Source organism: Trichosurus vulpecula, chromosome 4, assembly GCF_011100635.1.
Source record: "Trichosurus vulpecula isolate mTriVul1 chromosome 4, mTriVul1.pri, whole genome shotgun sequence".
Classification (NCBI taxonomy): domain Eukaryota; kingdom Metazoa; phylum Chordata; class Mammalia; order Diprotodontia; family Phalangeridae; genus Trichosurus; species Trichosurus vulpecula.
Genome location: NC_050576.1, coordinates 299,435,701 through 299,458,982, shown reverse-complemented (window position 1 = coordinate 299,458,982; position 23,282 = coordinate 299,435,701). Strand labels below are relative to the sequence as shown.

The following is a 23,282-nucleotide window of genomic DNA, read 5'->3' as shown; positions in this document are numbered from 1 at the left end:
GGGCTGAGGGCAGGGTTTTTTCTGGCAATAGCTGGCTACTCAGCTATCACATCTGCTTTTTAAAATATCCAATTTTTCTGTCAGAATGAAAAGAGAAGTTCTGAATGAGAGAACCTGTAATATCTTGGACAGGCACAGTTGCTTCATGTCTGCTCTGAAAAGGGTATTTAGAGCCCTTAGAGGAAGATGACTAAGAACAGATATAAAGGTCTAAAACTAAGAAGCATTTGAGGACCTTTTCAGGTTTGTAAGGAGGAGAAGCAGAAGAAGGGTGATAGTGAGGGCTTTAACATCTTTACTCTAAAATGTGCAGCTGAGCTGAAAAACAGTACATACTGAAACAGGGAAAATGGGGCAGTTTGAAGATTAGAAAATCTTAAAAGATTTGGTCACAGTTAAAGTGGTTTTTAAAAAAAATTCTACATTTGTGTATGGCCTATTTTATTGTTTAGAAGCATAAAGTGTGCCTATCTAATTTGTTGTCTTGATTAAGGTATTTAAACAAACAAACCAACTCAGCTTGAATTAGTATATTCAACATTTCCCTGTTTTTAGTTACCCTTTTTGGGAAGGAAGTCTACTCTCAGTCTCCATGCTATTCTAATGCAGGATTGTCTTGTGGCAGCTACCGTTTATGAAGATAAAATGCCTGGGAAGAATCAAAAAGCTTTCCTATGACTTGACCCAAAACCTCATGGATTGTACATTAACCCTTAAAGGCCTTTTCTTTTTTTTTCCCCCCCACCTTGCATTATAGAGTGGATGATGTGCCTCCTGGAATATCTCTTCTTCCTGATAATATTCTTCAGGTTCTAAGAAGCCAGCTACTACAGTGTGTTCAAAAAATGGCAGATGGACTAGAGGAGCAACAACAGGCTTTGTCACTTCTCCTTGTCAAGTTCTTCATAATCCTTTGCAGGTATCTGACATTTAGGCATGAGTCAATCACCTCTTCTTCTCGTGATTTGTTGTTTAGTCATTTCAGTCATGTCCAACTTTTCATGACCCAATTGGGGTTTTCTTGGCAAAGATACTGGAGTGTTTTGCTATGTCCTTTTCCAGCTCATTTTTTTGAGTTGAGGAAACTGAGACAAACAGGGTTAAGTGACTTGCCTAGGGTTACATAACTAATAAGTGCCTGAGGGCAGATTTGAACTCAGGTCTTCTGACTCTAGGGTCAGTGGTCATCCACTTAGATGCCTATTTATCATGATAATGCTGTCTAGATGATCGTGTATTTTCCGTTGATTTGAATCTAAAAAATAAACTAAGCAGTAGTACTTTTGTAGTAGTTTTATAATCTAGTTAGCAATGTTAATTTTTGAAAGCCACCCAGTGATTGCCTACCTGCTGTAGTTGAATGCTTAGTATGAGTTAACAACCTAATGTGACTGCCAAAATCACTAATGCTATCTTAGAAATATTGTAATATTAAAAATATTGTATACAGAACAAGGGAAAAGGAATTAATGATCTGACTCTTCTCTATATTGTTTAGACTACCCATGTCAAACTCATGCATAAAACTGGAACCACATTAAAATATGACTGGGAAATGTTTAACAAAATATATAAGAATACAATACAACAGAGATAATGATAACTTGTGGTTTTCTAAGTCCATGTGCAACTGGTAGCAATCTGTTTCCAGTTGAGTTTCACCATGCACAGCCATGCCCTGCATATTTTCCTTCAAGCCAAACCCTGTATTTTCTGAGGGATTTTTGCCAAGTTAGATTTGGAGGACAGCAGTATCGTCTGGTAGAAAAGGTGCTGGATTTGGAGTCAGAAGACCTTGGGTTGAATCCAGGAGTTTTTATTTACTGCTTAGATCTTGGGTGAGGCAGCTAACTGCATTTAGATTTTAATTTGAGAGCTCATTGCATTTCTGAGAGACAGAGAGTTGTCCATTTTAGCTGCAAGATGTAATGTAGAGAAGGGAAAATGAGAAATTAGACTGGGAAAGGTAGGATATGTTGTGGAGGGCCTTGAAAACTAACCGAAGACATGAATAGAAAGCCATTGGACATTTCTTTTAGCAGAGTAATGATATGATAAATCGACATTGATGGGCTTAAACAAACATTATCGAAATTTCCTCACTGACAGACAGCTTTACATAAAAGACCAGATGGCTAGAAAATGAAAGTGAGAAAGACTGAAAGGGAAAAGAGTTTAGAGAATAGGAGAGTTGAGATGCATGTTCCTACAGGAGAAATTAAAACCAAGAAGAAAATAGGTGATTCTGATCACCATATAGAGTTGGACTGGGTTGGGGGAGAATGTGGAGGTGACCAGGCCTGTAAAAAGGTCATTATAAATAATGCAGATGGGTGGTAATGTGTGTCTACATTACAATTTCATTGTATCATGTTAGACTTCAATTTTTAAAAATAAATTTTATTGGTATCTTTTTTTTTAAACATCATTTACATCTCCCACTGTATCTCAACTAGCTTCTTCCAGAATGCCATCCCTTGTAATAAGAAAGAAAAAATAGGTCAGCATAACTAACCAATGTATGGGAAAAATTCTGATGCTGGATGTAGGGTTCCACATCTGTGGTCTCCCACCTCTTTAAAAAAGCCAGGGAAGTCTTTTTATATTTCTTCTTTGAAACCAAGCTTGAGGTACAGTGGATAGAATGTTGGACTTGGAGTCAGGAAGACCTGAGTTCTAATGTCGCTTTAGACACTTAATTGTATAACCTTGGTCGAGTCACATTTGAATAATTCCAAACTGCTTTCTATAATGGTTGGACAAATTCATACCTTCAGTAACAATATATTAGCATGTCATCTTTGTCATCTTTTTCAGTTTGTTGACAGCCTTAGGGTTGTTTGTTTTTATCTGCATTTTTCCTATTGTGATTTGGAGCATTCTTTCATATGTCTGCTTTAGTTGACATAAAGTGATAAAAGATATAGTAAACTCTCCCTTCAAAGACCTTACAGTCTAGTTGAGCTCCCATCCTAATTTAGTCCCTTCCCTTCTTTCCCCTGGAATCCTAAGCTCCTAATTGGTCCCTTTGCCATGAGTTTCTCCTCTATTTAATATATCTTCCACTTGTCTGCCACACTGATATTTTTGAAACATAGATCCAACTATGTCACCTCTTTGCTTATGTGATTCTCTGTTGCTTCTAGGGTAAAATACAGTCTTTTTACTCAAGAGTTTAAAGTGCTCAATTTGACTCCAGCTCACCTTTACAGTTTTGTTCTGACCAAACTAGTTTCTTACTCCTTTTTGGAGACTGACAGTCCATTTCTTCCCTTCAGGCCATGTGCAGAAGCTGTTTCCCATCCATGCCTGGAATGCTCTCCCTTCCTCACCTCCACCATTTCACCTCAAGTGCCACCACTTTTATTTAAAGCTTTTTTTGATCTCTTCCCTTCTTCCAGTTGCCAGTGCTCCCTCTAATTAATTTGAATTTACTTAGAGTATATTTTGTTTTTGTTTCTATGTGTATATATTGCTTCCTGTTTTTTTTTAATGTCTCTATCTCCAGTGCCTAGCAGTGTCTGGTATCTGTTAGGTGTTTAATAAAAGCATGTTGAATAAATGAATGAGTGAATAAATGAATTGAAATAAACTATATAACTTAAAAAGTTAATTAATAAATGCCAGATACATGGTAAAGTAAAATAGAAATTCTAGAGATATAGAATTGTTTTTCATAATATTTAACTTAAAACTTTTCTCCTATACTTTAAGGTAATTTCTTCTAATTTTCTTTTGCATTGTTTCTGAATTAGTCTTGCTGAAAATAGAAAAATTCAAGTTATAATAAGGTGTTTTGCTAGGTGCCTACAGAGAATATGTGAAATAGAAGAATAGAAATACCTCCTCTCAGGAAACTTAAAAATCTGTTTTGTTAAGGAACACAGGAGAATTGAATTATAGAATAATGGAATATTGGAATTGACAGTAACATTCAAGATGCTCTAGTTCAATTATTTTACTTTATTTTTAAAAAAGTTTTGTTAATACCTTTACATTTTTACATCATTTTTACACCATTTCCTGATATTAATAAAATAGTTGAACAAAGAGAATGTTTCTGACAATGTATGCAGCATTCCACTCCCATAGTTCCCAATCTACCAGGTGAATAAACTACATTTCATCATCTGTCCTCTGGAGCCAGATTTGGTCATTGCATTCAGTCTGAGTTCAGCTGACTTTTAATTTTTTTAAATTTATATTATTGTAATCACTTTAGATATAGTTCTCTTGGTTTCTTTCCCTTCATGCTGTATCAGTGCATATATTTTCCTATGTTTCTCTGAATTTATCATTTCTTGTGGATATAAAAATATTCCATTACATTCATATACTACAATTTGTTCAGCCATTCCCCAGTAAACTTTGTTTCCAGTTTTTTTGTTATATTTTTATGTACATGAGTCCTTTTCTTTATTCTAATTTCTTTGGAGCATATGCTTGGTACTGCTATTGTGGGATTGAGTCATATCAGTGTTTTAATGGCTTTTCTTATATAATTCCAAATTTGTTTTCTTGTACAACCTATCCCCTTATTTTACACGTGAGGAAACTGAGGCATAAAAAGGTATAGCAAGTTAGTTACAGTTACACCACTTAGTGAGAAGAAAGCCAGGATGACACTCCAGTCTCTTGGTTCCTAAGCCAATGCCTCCTCTCTTTAGCACTTGGAGTCCAAGTTTTCCTGTTGTATGTCATTCTATATCATTCCTGTGGCTCAAATATTGTTTAAGGTCCATTTTTATTCATTATCCATTTTAAGTTTCTTGGTTGATCTCATGTTTCACCTTTTTTTTACATTGCTTAAATTAAAAAAAAATTAAGCTGGACAGTTAACTTTTTGTCTAATGCTTATAATACAGCTTTCGTATTTTATTCTTATATTTCCATATAAATTAATATAATTCTTATTTTCTTACAGAAACCTGTCTAATGTGGAAGAAATTGGGACTTGTTCCTACATTAATCATGTTATCACCATGACAACACTCTATATTCAGCAAGTAGGTATAAACTAACATTCCCTTAAAAATGTAATAGGAGAAAATAGATTGCTTTTGTAGTATAGTATATAGAGTAAAATGTTTTCAGAGGCTTAGTAATTTTGAAGAGAATTACAAGAGTATATATAGCTCCATTATTTTCATATGTATACATTTAAAACAAGCATTTATTAACAACATAATTTATTAGAATGAAAGGACCAATTTTAATTTTTAAAAAGCAATACTGTTAGAAAAATTGTCATATTAATACACGCCAGAGGATTCTTGACCAATTATTCATTTTTTATGTATCCTAATAAGGGAGTTATTTATTTAAAAGATTTTGACTGTTTATTTTAAATGCTATATATGAAAAATCCACAGTTTTTAGGAGTTTATTCACTCTAGATAAATATTAAATGATCCTAATTTATCTTAATAAGAATATATTCTGTTTATATTAGAAAATTAGACTTATTTGAATTAATAAATGAACATTTTGTGAATGTTCTGTAGATAAGCCCATGTAACTATGTTTAATTTATAATATTTATCAAATTAAAGTTTTGGTATCTAATTGTTTTTTCTTAGCTAAAAAGCAAAACAAAAGAGAAAGACGTGGCAGATCAGACTTCTATTGAAGAATTTGTAAGACATGCATTGGCTTTTTGTGAGAGTTTGTATGACCCATATCGAAACTGGAGGCATAGAATTGCAGGGTATGTCACATGGTATCATAAATTCTAATGTGTTATTAACCTTAACTTGAGAATATGGTAGTAATACCTTCTATTCTCTGGGAAAACAGTTTGAAAGCTATAGATACAAGTTCCACAGACTTAAATTTTAGGCCACAGTGTAAGTTGGAGACAATAAATGGTTGGTAGAAGCTATTATAAGGTGATTAAATATGGAACATTGTAGCTTCTCATCTGTCTCCACTTTAGAGTCTTAGAGAGTCTAAGACAGACTAAGAGAAGATACATGACTTGTCCATGGTCACACAACTAGGAAGTATTGGAGGGGTGACTTTAACCCATCTTCCTGATTCCAAGTCCTGAACTCTATTGTCCCTTTTTTAGTTAGAGTAAGAGTTATGAAAAATAAACTCCTAGTTACCACTTAAGTGCTCCCATTGTTAAGCTTAGTGCTTATCTGTCTCACCTTACATGTTTGCTTTCTTTTATATTTCTGGGAGATTGTTCCAGGGTTTTTCCATGGCTCTTGGCACTTCTTTTGGTTACCTCTCAATGAGAAAGTGATATCTACCTCTTTGCATTTTCTTCCTTCTCTAGTCTCTTTCCTCTACCAAAGCCATACTTGGTCAGCTGCTCAGTGTGCTTAGCCCTTTCACACATTCTGCCTCATGTTTCCCAACAAACCCTTAATAGAGTCTCTTAAAATGGAGACAAAAATGCACTTTTAATTTTCACCCTTCCTTTAATTCATTCAGTTGGTCACTGTCTGTCTGAGCTGGTGGGTATTTCTTTCCCACTTCAATTTATACGAGAGGTTTCTTAATGGTGTCAAACTTTTTTTTTTCCTGAACATTTTAACACCATTAAACCAAACAGAATGCTTAGAGTTTTCAAATAGATCATCATAGGAAAGTTTCCTCACAGAAAGTTAGAGAGAGACAGTTTAATATAATAGCCCAAGAGACAGAGAAACTGAGAGACTGGAAGGAAAGAGGACATTTTCTCACAGGGTAAAGAAAACAGGTAAATAGGAATATGATGACAGATTAGCAATGATGGACAGAAAAAAAACTGAAATCCAAGGGTAATTAAAGGTAAATCCATGAATAGTAAGGAAGATTAAAACACTATGTAGAAAGAGAGGGTGCTCCTATTTCTCTGAAACAGAGGGGTGAAGGAGGATTGGAGATGGGAAGGAAATGAAATGTAGAAATCAAGACAATTGAGTGTCATGGAATGAGAGCATGGGCTGAGAACTTTGTGGTTTAGGTGAGAGTAACTCAAAGAATTATGGTACTTTTCAGCCTTATTTCTTAATCAGATTTTGAAGTTAACTGGGCAGAGTGACAAGAGTTTGGTTTAGTGAAAGGATAAAAACATTTCTTTACTTTTTTACTAGTAATTTAGGCGTTAGCCGCTTGCCAGAAGAACAAGACAATGATGCCCATTTAACTTTAAGAAATAATATAAGATTTTGAGCCTTTTACAATTGTATTACTTATGCTAAAGTGAAACTTAGGCAACATTCAATTTAGTAGCAGTTTTGTCTTTACTTTCAGAATCCTAAATAATTTTAGGAATTCTTCCCGTTTGCCTGTTTCCTCAGTGGATCTTGGATGTAGGATGACATTAAGTTAAGGTTAATAATATAATAATAACCTCCCTCCCACTCCGTGAAATTTTGGGAAGCTTAGAGAAACTTAAAAGGTATACGACCTTTTCTAATATCAGTCAATTAATTCACAATATGTTATCAATTTATTAAGTACTTGCTATTTACCTAGCACTGGGATAGTCATAAAATAGTGTTTATTAAACAAATGTTGTGGTGATGGTAAAAAAAAAAATTTGACTTAAATAGGTTCAGTACCAGCTTTCAAAGAATTTAATAAATATTTACTTATATAGCACTTGGAGGTTTACAAAAGTACTTTCCTCACAAAAGCTCTGCGTCATTGGTAGAGCAAATGTTGTTATCCTCATTTTCAGATAAGGAAACATGCCCAGAGGATAAGTAATTTGTTTGTGGTCCCACAGTACTAAATGTTAGAGCTTGGGTTTGAAATTGTTTTCAGTTCAAATTTTTTCTTTCATATTGCTTTATTACTTCTGAGGATACATTTGAAATTGTTTTCCTACCCCTTTTTGATTTATGTTGCTAGATTGTCCGTTAAGTACTGTAACTAAAGGAATTCTCATTTGTGTCTGTCTGTTGTATCTAATGCAGGTAGTTTAGAATGAATTACGTGTCACAAACTGTAGAAGTACATTTTCTGGCTGCTTATCCACTGAGGATGCTCATTATTGCTTCTGGTAGCACATATTTTATGAAGAAATTAAAAGATTAAATTTGTTGATGGTCTTTATGTAAGTTTATAAAATGTAAATAGACTTATGCAGAGGTTCTAATACAATTCTGTACCTACTTGTAGATCATCTAAATTGATTTTAATTTTCACTGTCTTTGTTACCTGGTAATTTAAAAGGAATTTAGTTTAAAATGATCTTTTTTCCTCAGTTGACAGAGTTTGAAATGATAGACCAAAAGGAAATCTTGTATTTCTGTGAAGCTACATTCATTTCATGATACCAGGATAGGACTTCACAAATGGTTATACAGAATTATTCTACAATTCTCTAATTGGACTTAAAATACATAGGAGAGTGTAGATAATCCTCTGTTTTCTGTTTTATATATATGTTCCAAGTCAGACCTGTCAAAGTCCTTGGGCAGACTCCCCAAAAATTTCAGCCCAAACCAGATTAAAGTGCAATTGAGAAATATTTAACAAAATAAATTAAAATGTAGTGCGACAAAGATAACATTAATTGTGTTTTTTTTAAGTCATTTTGTTGCAGGATCCCTTTCTATTTGAGTTTCACACTACTGTTCTAAGTGATATTTCTAGGTTCTTCTTTATCTGCTTTTAATATTCCATTGCTAAGCATAGTCTTAGAAATGTGGGAGGTGGGGGACTGGTGTCTGATATCATCTCTGGCAAGCCTGGCTATTCTGGCAAGACTTCCTTCCAGTTGACAGGAGCTCTGCCCTTCTCATTGGGCCTATTCTATGGAGAAGCATAGAGGCTTAGGAATCTTTAGATATTTGAACCTTTAGATACTAGACAGGAGTCCAGGATTGGAGGTCAAGAAGATATGTGATTATTGGGCATCATTTTCAAGCCTAATCTATTCTAGTTTCAGATTCTTGAGACTGCATATTCTTGAGACTTCAGGAACATGCTGGACCAGGCCCAGGGGGATGAGGGGTGGGGGTGACAAATGACCTAAGGATATTGATAAATTATTGTTGTAATGTGGACTTCTAATCTTTTCAGTCAAATTGTTAGAACAGTAACATTAATTTTCTTTATGAGTGAGAATTTCATAGTAGAATTCATTCTCAATATTAAATTGGAAAGAAACTTGGATGTCTTATTTTTGTAAATGAACAGAAGCTTGCTTTTGTGAATAAAAGATGCTTTGCAATTGTTAAATTATTTCAAAGCAGTAAAATACATATTGGTGTTGATCCTATTCTAGGCAAAGCTTATCATATTGATTTATTGTTTAAAATCTAAAAAAAGCCCCTCGGTATATATTTTAGACTTTCATTGTCCTTTTGATTTATTCAGAAATATCTTGGTGTATGTTTGTGCATCCTCTAGTTGTTCTTCATGTGATATTTTTAAAAAACTTATGTTCAAATACAGAAAGAGCCTTAGTACTGTGGAAAAGAGCAGACAGAAATACAAACCAGCCTCTCTCACAGTGGAGTTCATTCCTTTCTTTTACCGTAAGTAACACTTTTCTGCTGGTGCACTTTTGCTAAAGTTGTTAAATTTACAAGGTGAAGATTGTGTGACACAGCAAACAAACATTTATTAAATGTGTACTGTGTGTAATGCTCCCATGGTAGAATACTTAATTCATTCTTTGTATCCAATGATGTCAGTTTTATAAACTATTCTTAAAGTACATGCAATTTTCATACTAAGTAGAAAGTTAAATAAAACTTAGACAGTCCAGTATATTTTAGTTTTATATATTTTTAATCATGGAATTAAACTTTAGAGACTTATGATACCATGTATTTTGAGGGACTGTTGAAAACCATGATATATCTTGTGAAATATAGTGTGATGCAGGAAAAGGATAAGGAGCCAGGTTATTCTCAGTTTTGCCATTTAGTAGCTTTGTGACTTTGAATGATTCATTTCACCTCTTAGCTCTAGATTCCTCACCTATGAAATAAGACGATTCTTCTAGTTGATTTCTTAAGAGTCATTCCAAATCTTAAATTCTGTTATTCTTTGTAGAGTTATATTTGTTTTATTCTTCAAACAGTAAGTGATTGTGGCTTGTGTACTTTAGATTTCTTGATTTCTTTCTTGGTGCATATTCCCATAATATTCCCGTAAGTATAATAACTGACCAAAAGGTATGAACAGCTATGTAACTCTTAGTACATAATGATGTTGTATTGATCTCAGGAAATATTGAATCCATATACAGCGTCATCAGCAGTGAATAATTTTGCCTTTTTCTACTTACTTCTTTAATGCTGGGTCCACAGCACATTGATTTTTTTTTTGCTAGTATAAGAGCTATGTAATGTGAAGTTGTTTTAATTTGCACTGCTTTGAGAGATAGTATCTTATAGTGGATAGAGTATTGACCTCAAAGCTAGTAAGATGTAGTTGGGTTCAAGGACTCTTCAAGATGGTGGAATGAGTGGAAGCAGAACAGCCTAACTTTCTAACTAGTCCAGCAAGGAGTTAAAAAAAGGCACTGGACTGAGAAATGATCAAGTCAAGGAGAAACTATAGTAAGTACATTTTGCCCGCTCAGGTCAGCACAAAATAGCCAGAAGCATGCAAGTTTTTAATATACACACACACAGACACAACACGTATACATATATACACACATACATGTGCACATGTGGATGTATGTGGATATATGTACATATATGTATATGTCTATATACATATATACACAACACATATACACACATACACATATGTACGTGTGGCTGTATGTGGATATATGTGCATATATGTATATGTCCACACACACACACACACACACACACACACACACACACACACCCCAGACAGAAAAGCCCTGCCATGAGTACAGCTCATGGAAGCCTTCTACTTTTGGGACCAGGGTAATCTAGGGAAACATAGAGCCTGAAGGTGTGTCTGTGTGGGAAGGGAGATCTAGCTAAGTATAGCTGAAGCCTACAGCTGTGGTGTTCTGGCCATGAACCAGAGGGAAATGATCTGAGTATGCCTTGGATCACACCACACCAGCCAACTGCTTTAGAGGTCTTTGAACACAGCCCTTATTACCTAGACTCCAGATAAAGATCAATTCCAAAGAAGACCCTGCTGTTCCTTCCAGAAATACACAGAACCTAGCCTCAAAAAAAGGCCTTGATCTAGAAGTTATGGCTAGAAAAAAGAGTAAACATCAAAGTAAAGAGAAAACAGTGAAGAGAAAACATCAAGATCAATTTTATGGAGTCAGAGACTCAACATAAAAACCAAAGAAATAATACCACATGATTCACAAATAAAGTGCCAGCCAAAGAAAGTCTGAGAAGAGCTACAGGCACTTGGCACTGAACTTCCTGGAGGAAATAAAGCATTGATTTAAAAAAGATATAAATGAAATGAGATCTCTAAAGGAAAGAAAAAGAATAAACAACTTAGTGCAAGAGGGATAAAACCTTACTCAAGTAACAGACTCCTTGAAAATTAAATCAGTGACTCCATGAAACAACATGAAAAACAATAATGAATCAAAAGATTAAAAAAAATTAGAAAACAAAAGATATTTCCTAATAAAAACAATGGACCAGCAAAAAAAAGGTTACAGCCAGATAATCTGAGAATTATTGAGCTACCTGGAAATCTTACTCATAAAACATACAACATTTTGATGAAAACTACCAAGAAAACTACTAATAGAACGAGAGGGCAAAGTAAAAATAGAAAAAATCCAATAATTCTCTCATGATGAAGAGACCAAAGCCAAGTAGATGCTTTGAAATGTTAAGGTAGGCACATCTGAGCAATGGGAAGAGACTATTATCACGAAGTGTTTCCATTTTAAGAACCTAATGCCTTCTTGGAAGACTTCTAGGGTCATAGAGGGAGTAAATAAGACCGAGGAACAGCTTTGTTATATTTAGATGGTCTTATGGAAGAAAATAAAAAGGGAAGGAAAAAGGAACACCAAGGAAGAAAGAGGAGGGTGGTGGTGGTGGTATTTACATAACATACACACACGTTGGGTATGTGTGTGAAGTACAGACTATGCAAACATGGAGGTAGGGGAGGAGGGAGTAGGCTACATTTGTAAACCTCATTTTCATCTGAATCAGACAAAGGAAGGTCAAATACACAAAATTTGGTTTGTTAAGCACATTAAACTTAACAGGGAATCTGGTGGATACAGGAAGAAGGGAGAGGAGATTAAATTCTTTTTCTCTCTCTCCCTACCCACCACCCCTGTCCTCAGCCTCTGAGGCCAGTAAAAAGTGAATTTCCCAACATGGGAACAAGCTCAGACAAGCATTGAGATTCTGTATTCATTCCCTTGCTAGTCAGGAAATAATGATTCAGATAGGGACCCAAAACACAGATAGTAAACTACAAGAACAATTGCAAAGTAATATGTAAATAAATCTATTGTAAGAACATAATATACATTTTATACTTAAGTGCAGAGTGTAAAAGAATGAAATAAAAACCACTTTTTTATTTTAGCTGGTGAGATTTGCTCAGAGCTGTTATGAAGCAGTTGGCCAACTTGGGAAGGCCATTTTCTTGTTGTTACAAGATGCTATTATATCAATATTTACTTAAGAACTTAAGTGGATTGAGTCCTCTCTACACCCGTGTAACCCATCTGTACCTTCTTATTCTTTACAACTCTTTTTCATGACTTCCCATAAATCTTCTATAAGGATTCATTCTAATATTCTTGTTACCTGCCATTCAATTTCTTGGCATTATGTTTGCAGCAGTAGTATTGCAAGCTGCCCAACTATTATATAAAATAATTCTGTCATTTTCCAGTTTTCTAACCAAGGCAGTTTCTAGCTTTTTGCCATTGTATATAATGCAGCTGTTGGTGTTTGTTTAGATAGGCCCTTTTAAAACTTTATATATTTAGCCTATGGTTTTAGCAATGGAGTTGCCAGATTAAAGGTGATCAGTTTAGCTAGCTATTCATTTTCACAGAATCACTCAATTTGAGTTTTCGAAGGAAACTTGGTGTCCATCAGTCGATACACAGAAGGGAATACCCGCTGTAATAATCCTTTTATATTCTCGCTCTTGCATCCAGTATTAACTGTCACTCCTAGTTTCATGTCATTTTCAAATTTGGTGAACGTAGCATTGATACCTTTATCCAAGTCATTGATAAAAATATTAAATTGCACAGAATTCAGCATAAATCCCTGGTATACTCCACTGGAGACTTTCTTCTATGTTGACATTGAGCTATTAACAACTATTCTTTGAGTCTGGCACCTAACCAGTTTTGAATCTCTCTGATTATATTGTCATCTCATCCACGTTTCTCCATCCTGTCTACAAAGTGGTATCAGACATACTTTATCAATAATTGCTTTGCCAAAATCTAGGTAAATTACATCCACAGCATTTCCCTCATTTACTGGTTGTTAATTCTTTCAAAAAAAGGAAATGAGATTAATCTGGCATTACTGATACTTGCAGGCTCTTCATAAACACCACTTCTTTTTCTAAATGTTTTCAAGCATCTGATGCTAGTTACTCTTTGATGTTTGTTCTGTAACCTCTCAATTCTTTAGTTTTAAATTATTTAATCTCTGACTAATTTTTAGTCCTTTCTTCAAAGGCTATTTATCAGATATAATTTTTTTATTACATTGGGGTTAGTAAAAGATAAATTTAGTATTCCTGTTTTGGGGAATTTTTTGGTGAGGTTTTTAATGCCTTAACCATGATCAGTTATTGCAAAGGTACTATGCCTCACTGAGAAATATATAAACTCTTTTCTGTTCAAATTTAGTAACCACCAGAGATCTGTCACTTCTAATTTTGTGAAAGTTATTTTGAAGTCCTTAATTCCTTCATTGTTTATCTCTTATATTTGTCTGGGTTTGAAAGGGGTACATTGAGTTCCCCCTACCATGATATTTTTATTATTTTCTCTGGGATTCAATTAACTTCTAAGTTTTTCAGTGCTATAGTGTTCAGTGCATATACATCATTAATTTTGCTTCATTACCTATGGTATCTTTAAGTATAACATAGTTTTCCTGCTTATCTATCTTTTATCATGACTATTTTTATTTTTAACGTCATCTGAAATCACGGTTGTTACCCCTCCTTTTTTGAGTTTGAAAAAGTAAACTTTTTTGAAGTATAGTCAGTCCATTTTACTCCAATCCCTAATTTTTAATTTGGTGTGGATTTTTTTGTTTCAAATATGATTCTTGTTAAAACTAAAACAAAAATGTTGTTGGATTCTCCCTCATTCCTTCCTTCTTTCCTTCCCTCCTTCCTAACCTCTGCGGTTTGGCTGTTACATTCCTGGGAGTTTTCTAGGAACTTTGGAGCAAATTCCCCAAAATTCTTTCATTGCCTCTTCGTTCAAATAGGTTCAGATACTTTTCATTTGTGATTTCTTGAAATATGATATTCATGGTTTTTTTGGTCATACTTATCAGTTAGTCTGAGGATTCTCAGTTTATCTCTCCTTGACCTTTTATTCAGGTGATTTGTTTTTGATAGTATATATACCTTATTTCTTCTTGTTTTTTTAATCTTTAGATTTTCTTTTAATATTTTTGCTGCTTCATGGAAATACTGTTATCTGTTTTGTTCATTCTAATTTTCAGATAGTTCAATTCTTGTATAAGGTTTTCTGCTCTTTGTCCTAAATTCTTCATTCTGCTTGTCTTCCTTTCCTCCCTACCCTTCATTTGCTTTATCCTTACATTTTGTATACCTTGTTTCATTTCTTCCAGGTACTTTCACCCTTGTGGACAAGGGTCTACATGGGGATTTGCTTTGTTATTTTTGGTTTATTACTTGGGCTTCTCTCAGTTCAAGGAATTTCTTCATTGTGTTTGGAGTTTTCTTTTGTTCACTCTTCTTGCCTCAGTTACTGGATTTGGACTTCATACTTGGCTTAGATTTTGCTCTCTTGCCTACTTTTGGATGGTGTGGGCAGGCCCCTGCTTGGTCTTGAATGTGGTAACTAACTAAGCCTGTGCCCTGCCTTCTTATTGAATTTTTGGGGCTTGACTCAGACTCCTGGTGGCTTAACTTAAGCTTTGTCGTTGGCATCTTCTGTCTTTTCTTTTCACGATTTAAAACATGGAATTGGCAGTATCCTTTGCTGTGAGACTGATTGGTCTCAGGCACTGCCCTGGCCCTTTTTCTTGCTGTGGTTTGGGCGTGGGCTCCCTGGGTGCTGGGTGAATTCTTGACTGTGTCCTGGGTGGGACTGTAGCAGCTAATGTAGCATGCCTGGGCTCTTACTGTGCCTCCAGTAGGGCTTTTTGGGAATCCAGCATTGAGCTGTTTGGGTGCTTCATGCTGTGGCACTTGGGCAACAGTTGGGCCCTATTTTCTGTTCTATGCCTGCTCTTGTTTTCCCCCAGTCTAGTCTCTGATCAGGAATTCTGCAGAATTCCACTTTTTGGGCATAGTTTTGGTTTCAGTGGGAAACCTACCACCATTTCTCTTTTATTTTCTTTATCATTGTTCTTTCTGGTGCATTTTAAAAACTAATTGGGCTGCTTAAAGGGGAGAGGAAGGGGGCTCCTAGTATGCTGTCCTTTTCCCATGTTCTGGATTCCTCTCTTAAATATTTGTAACAGAATTTGTGTTTTATCTGCAGCCCTACCAATATTTACTTTAATATTTTCTTGGCTATTTTTTGCCATTTTAGCAAGTGTAGGGGGTGATATAACAATTCCTTGATTTATATTTATTTGATTATTAAGGAATTTAAGCACTCTTTATAAGGTTTAAAAATATTTTGTGTTTCCTTCTTTGGGAATTCTCTTTTCATGTCCTTTTATTATTATGCCATTTGGAAGTATTTAGTCATATAAATATTTGTATGCTAAATGCCAAATATAGTGACTAGCATATAGTTAGAGCTGATTGATAGGTATCAGTTCCTTCACAGTTTTGATTGTCTTGCCTCCATTTGCGCTCTCCTGAGAGTTGCTGAGTACTGTAACAGATTGACATTTTCACCCCAACACCAATTGAATTTGCCCTGGGTACAAGAATTCTCTGTTATGGCTGTTGAGTTTTTTGAATCTGTATAAATACAGCTTAGCAAAAGCTTTTTTCTTCAGAACAATGAATTACACTGAATTTCATTTCTGTTATTCACTTAATTTTTTTCTTAGGTGTTGGTGGTATAGAAATACATTTATTTAACCATTACTAAGCATTTTTAAAAGTTTTTAAAATTTCAGACACTTCTGGCAAGGTTGTTTTGTTTTTGTGCTGTACCAGCAAATTTAAGATTATTCTTATAGCAACAACTGTCAGTTTAATGTTTGTTTCCCCTAAAAACTTCAGAGACTAGTTACACTTAATTTATATAGATATCATAAAGAAAAGAGATAACAATGATCTTTTGATTTTAGAGTCTCAACTATGTGCACATTTGATTTCTATATTGGAACCTACTTGAAGACTTGATTAAAATTCATAATTTATAATTAATTCCATGGGTGTCATTTTATCAATATTGCTAAACAATAGAAATACCTTACTGATGCTGTTAGAAAGCAAGATATATTGAAGTAGGATCCAGCAAAAGTTTATTTCAACCTTGTTGTAATCTTTTAAAAATTGAGATAATTAACAGAAGAACACTATTAATTATAAACTGATTTCTCTATTTGTAGAGTGTTTCCAGGAAAGTGAACATCTCAAAGAAAGCCTTAAATGTTGCCTGTTACATCTCTTTGGAGCCATTGTAACTGGTGGACAGGTGAGGAAGATATTAAAAGCAAGAGTTTATGTTACATGTTTAAAGGCTATCATTGTCTGTATGAAGTAGGTGCTTAATAAATTTTTTTTTTAAATTGACCATAGTCTCTTATTCCTTGTGTCAAAGTTGATAACTGATTCTGCTTTGTCGTCTGCCCAGGAAGTTGACCTGTAATGGTACCAGGAAGGGATACTTCTAACTTTTGAGCACTTGGTTCATGTGATTTCAGTGATAATCATATTGCTTATATTTCTGTAAGGAAGTTGGTAGCTTTGGGTATGAGGTGCTTTGGCACAGGCTGGAGGGGCAAGTAGGTGCTAGGAGATAATTGGTTCACAATTGTTAATGCACACATAGCAAGGTTAGGAGTAGTGGGTCAGAGCCATTTGGGTAGGAAAAGTTGCTGAACATTTTGTAAGTCAGGAAGATAACAATTCAGTGTGCAAATTGTAATGCCAGTTATAAGCACATCTGAGGACTGCTGCTGTGATCAATTTCAGGGGGTCTAATCACACAGTATAATTAACTCTATTTATTCATGTATTTCATACCATAATATCCTTAAGCAACATATGTCATTTAACATTCATATATCTCATATCACTCAGCGTGTCATATGGAACATAGCATATATCATTGCATTTAGTAGCATTCCCTAAAATACTTGTTTACACAGCAGGGGGTTCCAGGCTAAGGTCTTCCTTAGCATAACACATCTTTTAAGGGGTAGCAGAAAATACCACACCATCCACCTCAGGTCATAGTGAGAACAATCTCCTTAATCATTACCAAGTATCCAAGTAACGTCCTCTTTTCATCTTGACTCGAGGTTGACTTTGAAGTCCCACGGCTCTTCCTCTGTAGGCTTACAACTCCAACTCTCACCTGGATTCACTTTTAGGTAGCTCTTGACTCCTGCACGAGGTGTCAACTCATGGGGATTGCTCCACTCCAAGCTCCTGCCCTACAGCAGGCTCCAGGGGTTCTTGCCCACAGCTTTTGTTTCTGGGAAAACAAAGCTTAACAGGGCAGCAACACACACACCAACATCACTCTCTCAATTCACCTCCAAAGTCCGGATGCTCTGTAATAACAACGCAGTTCACTTCAACAGCTCTCAAAAGGGGCTTTAACTAAGCCTTTCTCCCATGGGCAGGTCTCTGCCCATAGCTCCACTTGCCTTCAAAATTCAGAGGCTCCTTCAGCAAGTCTCTGCCATCAAAGGTCTCCTCTGTGCTCTTTTAGGTTTCCTTTCAGCTCAACACTCACAGCTTATTCTTCTTCATCTGGCAGCCATCTCTCAATGTCTTCTCTTTAACACACTCGAGATGTCTGCCTCTCTCACAGGCTGGGCTCTGCTTATATACAGTTCTGGCCGGCATCTGATTGGCTAGAACTCAAGTCTCTGATGGGCTGAATTCATGCACATCTGATTCGCTTGAACTCAACTCACAAGTCTCTGATTGGCTAAAACTCACACACATTCAATCTAGCAAAAATCCCACCTTGCTTGCCATTGCAGCAGATTAATGATCAGAAACTAGGAAGACTATAGGAGCCAGATAGAAACAAATAGGAAAAAGGGAATAGCATTAGAACTAAACGATGTTGATAAATTAGCAACTTTCTACCCTAGCCTCAGAAAATATGATAGCCTTCTTTTTCATACAGAAGCCATTTACAGAATTAAGCTCACCTGAATGTTAGTAAGCGGAAACAAATGAGAATTAAGCTCACCTAACTTAGGAGGAGGAAACAAATGAGAATCCTTGGTTCCTGTGAGGAATTGTCTCCTGAGGAGACTTTATTAAAACCCCAGTATTCAGTGGACAAATACAAACTATTCCTGACCTTAAGTGATCAATAAATAGGTAGAGCTCATAAATGAACAAAGATAGTACTTCAATTATAAAGGGCCAAATAATTTTATATTAAAATTTGATCATTATCTTGTGGGTTTCAGAGGAATGCTCTACAAGCAATTTCACCAGCTACTATGGAAGTCCTTCTTCGAGTTTTGGCTGATTGTGATTCCTGGGATGATCGGGATCCTGAGGAAGTGAGTAGGAAGGCAGAATTAACTCTTAAGTGCCTGACAGAAGTGGTACACATCCTCTTGATTAGCAGCTCAGACCAGCGGCAAGTAGACACCAGCACTATTTTGGAGAACTACTTCAAGTTGTTGAACTCAGACCACTCTGCATTACCTCCTCACAGGAGGTCAAGACAGTGGGAGAGCCGGTTCATCACACTACAGATCCAAATGTTGAGTGAGTGTTAGAAAGAGTGTTTCTTTTTTTTTGTTATATCTTTCATAGTATACTTCTACTTTTCTTCTAAATACAAAGACATTATAGGTACTATAAGCAACTTGGGTGTATTAGGAATTTGAATTGAATAACCGAAAGTAAATGAAAATTCATTTTGTGGTTTCTTCATGCTTAAGAAATACGAATTAAAATAGAAATTTTTCCCTGAATTTGGGCAGTACCGTAAAAACACAACTATCTTCATGAAGTAAAAACTGGTCTCTTCATACATAAATAAATTACACATAGAAAAAAAATAAAATGGGAAAGAAGGAAATAATTTTGATGTTATGAAAAAGTATATAAAATAATTTTATGGGTTAATTCCATAGGTCCCTGACTCTTTTTGAAGTGATAATATATGAGGTACTTCTGTACATTTATTTTTTTAAAGAGAGCTCATAGTCATAATTTGGTTTTTTTAGGTTTTTTCAAAGTTTTATTTATCCCCAGTTACACGTAAAAACAATTTTTAACATTTATTTTTTGAAACTTTGAGTTCCAAATTCTCTTCCTTTGTCCCTCCCCCCGACCCTTACTCAGAAGGCAAGGAATTCAATATAGGTTATATATGTGTAATCATGCAAAACATTTCCATAACAGTCATGTTGTGAAAGAAAACATAAACAAAAAAAAGCCTCAAGAAAAATAAAGAAAGTAAAACAAAGTATGCTTCAATCTGTATTCAGACACCCTCAATTTTTTTCTCTGGGGATGGATAGCATTTTTCATTACAAGTCCTTCAGAGTTGTCTTGGATTGTTGTATTGCTGAGAATAGCTAAGTCATTTATGGTTGATCATCTTACAGTATTGCTGTTACAAAGTGAAATGTACTGTGTATAAAAGTATTGGTTCATATGAGTCTTTTCAGGTTTTTCTGAGAGCATCCTATTTGTCATTTCTTATAGCACAGTAGTATTCCATCATAACCACATACTATAATTTGTTCAGCCACTCCCTAATTGACGGGCATCCCCTCAATTTCTCATTCTTTGCTCCCAGAAAAGAGCTGCTATAAATATTTTATATAAGATATATATATATATATATATATATATATATATATATATTCTTTTCCTTTTTGTTTTTTATCTCTTTCAGGATGTTGATGTAGTAGTGGCATTGCTAGGTCAAAGGGTATGCATGGTTTTATAACCCTTTGGGCATAGTTCCAAATCACTCTGCAGAGTGGTCGAATCAGTTCACAACTCCACCAACAATGTATTAAAATTTCATTATTTTTACATTGCCTCCAACATTTGTCATTTACCTTTTCTGTCCTATTAGCCAATTTAATAAGTATGAGGTAGTACCTCAGAATTGTTTTAATTTCTCTAATCAGTAGTGAGTTAGGGTATTTTTTTATATGGCTATAGATAGCTTTGATTACTTTATCTGAAAATTGATCTTATCTTTTGATCATTTATCAATTGGATAATGGCTCTTATTTTTATAAATTTGAGTCATTTCTCTATATGTTCTTAGACAAAGCAAAGCAAGACTAGATCTGAGTAAAAAAGATAATCAGGTAAACTATATTATTCTAAAAGGTGCCATAGACAATGAAGCAATATCAACAATTTCACAGTGTTTCTCTGATAAAGGCTTGATTTCTCAAATATATAAGGAACTGGATCAAATTTACAAAAATAAGAGCCATTCCGCAATTAGTAAATGGTCAAAGGACATAAACAGGCAGTTTTCAGAAGAATAAATCAAAACTATACTAATATGAAAAAATACTCTGAATCACCGATTAGAGAAATGCAAATTAAAATAACTGCTTATGCAAATAAATGCAAAATGCATAATGCAAATAAAAACAAAACTTCTCACACCTGTCAGAAATGAGAAATGCTGGAGAGGGTGAGGGAAAATTGGTACATTAATAAATTGGTGGTAGAGTTGTGAACTGGCCCAAACATTCTGGTGAATAATTTGAAATTTTGCCGAACTATGCATATTGATTCTGCAATGACATTACTAGCTCTGTACCCCAAAGAGATCAAAGAAAAAGGAAAAGGACCTATATGTACAACAATATAATAAAGAATTGGAAATTGAGGAGGTGCCCATCAATTGGGGAATGGCTGAACAAGTTGTAACATGTGATTGTGATGGAGTACTATTGTGCTATAAGAAATGATGAAGAGGGTGGTTTCAGAAAAAAAATGGCAAACTTATATGAACTGATGCAGAGTGAAGTGAGAAAAACAGGAGACCATTGTGCACAGCAAAAAAGTGTTGTAATGATGATCAACAGTTGAAAGAACTTGGTACTCTGATCAATGCAGTGATCCAAGAGAATTCCAAAGGACTCATGATGAAAAAATGCTATGTACCTCCAAAGAGAACTGATGAACTGAAGTATGATTTTCTCTCTGTCTCTGTCTCTCTTTCCTGTATGGCTAATATGGAAAAATGTTTTATGTGATTTCACATGTATATTTGATATCATTTGCTTGCCTTCTCAATGAGTCAAGGAGGAGTGGAAGGGAGGGAGAGAATTTGTAACTCAATATGTAAAAAGAAAAGAATGCTAAAAATAAATAATAAATTAAAAAAATGATCTTGACAAGTTTGCATAGTGGACTACATCTAATAAGATAGAATTTAATAGGGATTAAATGGAAAGTCCTGAGTGTGGATTCCAAAGCTTGTCTGTACTCGTACAATGTGATGGCATTATGGCTAGAGAGAAATGTGTATGGGGAAAAAGAACTCTAGGGGTTTGTAGTGCACTGAAACTCATGAATCAATAGTGTGTTCGTCAGAAAAGTTAATGTGGTCCATGAAATACAGCGTACAGAGAGAAACAATTGTTAGTCATACTGTTCTTCCCTGGTCAGACCTCATTTGGAGTATTGTGTTTATTTCTGATAACTCACTTAGGAAGAACATTAAAAAGCTTGAGCTGTTGTATTTAGAGGAGGTTGACCAGGATGATGAGGGGACTGTAAATCAGTCCCATACAAGGACAAGTTGAAAGAGCTGTGCCTGTTGCATCTGAGAGAGAAGATTTGGAATGTACATAAAATCACTAGTTTCCTTCAAAGCTCAATTCAGATATTACCTCCTGCACAAGGCCTGTACTAGTCTTCCCTGCTCCTAGCTCCTCTTCCCAATTATTTTGTATATATTTTATAGATATTTTTGGGTCTGTATTGTCTCTTTCTATACAATATAAGCTCTTTAAGAGTAGGGACTGTTTGATTTATGACTTAATATCCCTTCCATACTTAATGAATGCTCATTTATTAATTCATAATCACTGTCTCCACATACTGTTTATTTGGATGTGTGGAAAGAGGATTAGATTCACCTTGCTTGGCTGACTGATGGAAACAGAATTAGAACCGATTTCTGGAATTTTGGGGTGAGGGAAGGGCAGGCATGTAGATGACTGGCTTCATAAGGAGGAATTAAAAAAAAAACATTTTAGCTGTAAAAATGGAATAGGGTACCTTGATAATAGTGACTTGTTAGTCACCATAGAGTTCAATCAAGTGGATGACCACCAGTCAAGAATGTTGTAGAGGGGATTAATGCTTTAGGTAGCTTTGGGACTGGAAGACCTTTAACTAGCTTAGTACAGAGAAAAAGAACATTGACTTAGGATTTAGAGGACCAAGGTTCAAATTCTGCCTCTGAAGCCCACTACCTCTGGGAACCTTTGTCAAGTCACTTAGTTTGTTGGGACCTCAGTTTCCTAATTTGTAAAATGAGGGTTTTAGACTCAGAACCTCATGGTTCCTTCTAGCCTTTATGATTATATGGTTCCCTTTTACTTGGTAAGTTTCTGTGACTATCACATGAGTTAATTTAGTAAGTGCCCAAAAGATCTTAAACTCTTCGTTACATAATTGATTTTGTTTTTCTTTCAACAGATACCATCACAGCCATGCTAGATTGCACAGACAGGCCTGTTCTACAGGCCATTTTCCTTAACAGTAATTGTTTTGAGCATCTTATTCGACTGCTACAGAATTGCAAGGTAGTTTTAAAAAATATTTTTTTTTCTATTTTGAAGGATCTGTCATTTCTTTCACAGTGCTCTTCAAAGTTTGTCACAGCAAATTCTGCATAATGAATTTTTGTTAGAATTTAGTTGTGATTAACTGTAGTGTTATGAACATTAGTGGTTAAATGTATTAAACTCACAATTATTTGAATTTTACAAGTACAGCTTCCTTTTTGGTACAGGAGCAGAATTTTTAGTTTTGTGGTGAATGTTCACTTCCTGGGAATATATTTGCTT

General features: G+C 35.0%; 1 protein-coding gene across 2 annotated transcripts in view; it reads left to right on the top strand.

Moving 5' to 3' along the window:
• The window catches only part of NBEAL1 (neurobeachin like 1), a 145,382-nt gene that overhangs the window by 3,723 nt on the left and 118,377 nt on the right, over positions 1 to 23,282 (top strand). For both annotated transcript variants that reach the window (XM_036754372.1, XM_036754371.1), the window contains exons 2-8: positions 758 to 919; positions 4,925 to 5,006; positions 5,580 to 5,707; positions 9,400 to 9,482; positions 16,629 to 16,714; positions 18,678 to 18,984; positions 22,912 to 23,018. In XM_036754372.1, coding sequence (XP_036610267.1) covers positions 846 to 919; positions 4,925 to 5,006; positions 5,580 to 5,707; positions 9,400 to 9,482; positions 16,629 to 16,714; positions 18,678 to 18,984; positions 22,912 to 23,018 — 867 coding nt within the window. In that variant the 5' untranslated portion in view covers positions 758 to 845. The remainder of the gene's footprint in view (positions 1 to 757; positions 920 to 4,924; positions 5,007 to 5,579; positions 5,708 to 9,399; positions 9,483 to 16,628; positions 16,715 to 18,677; positions 18,985 to 22,911; positions 23,019 to 23,282) is intronic.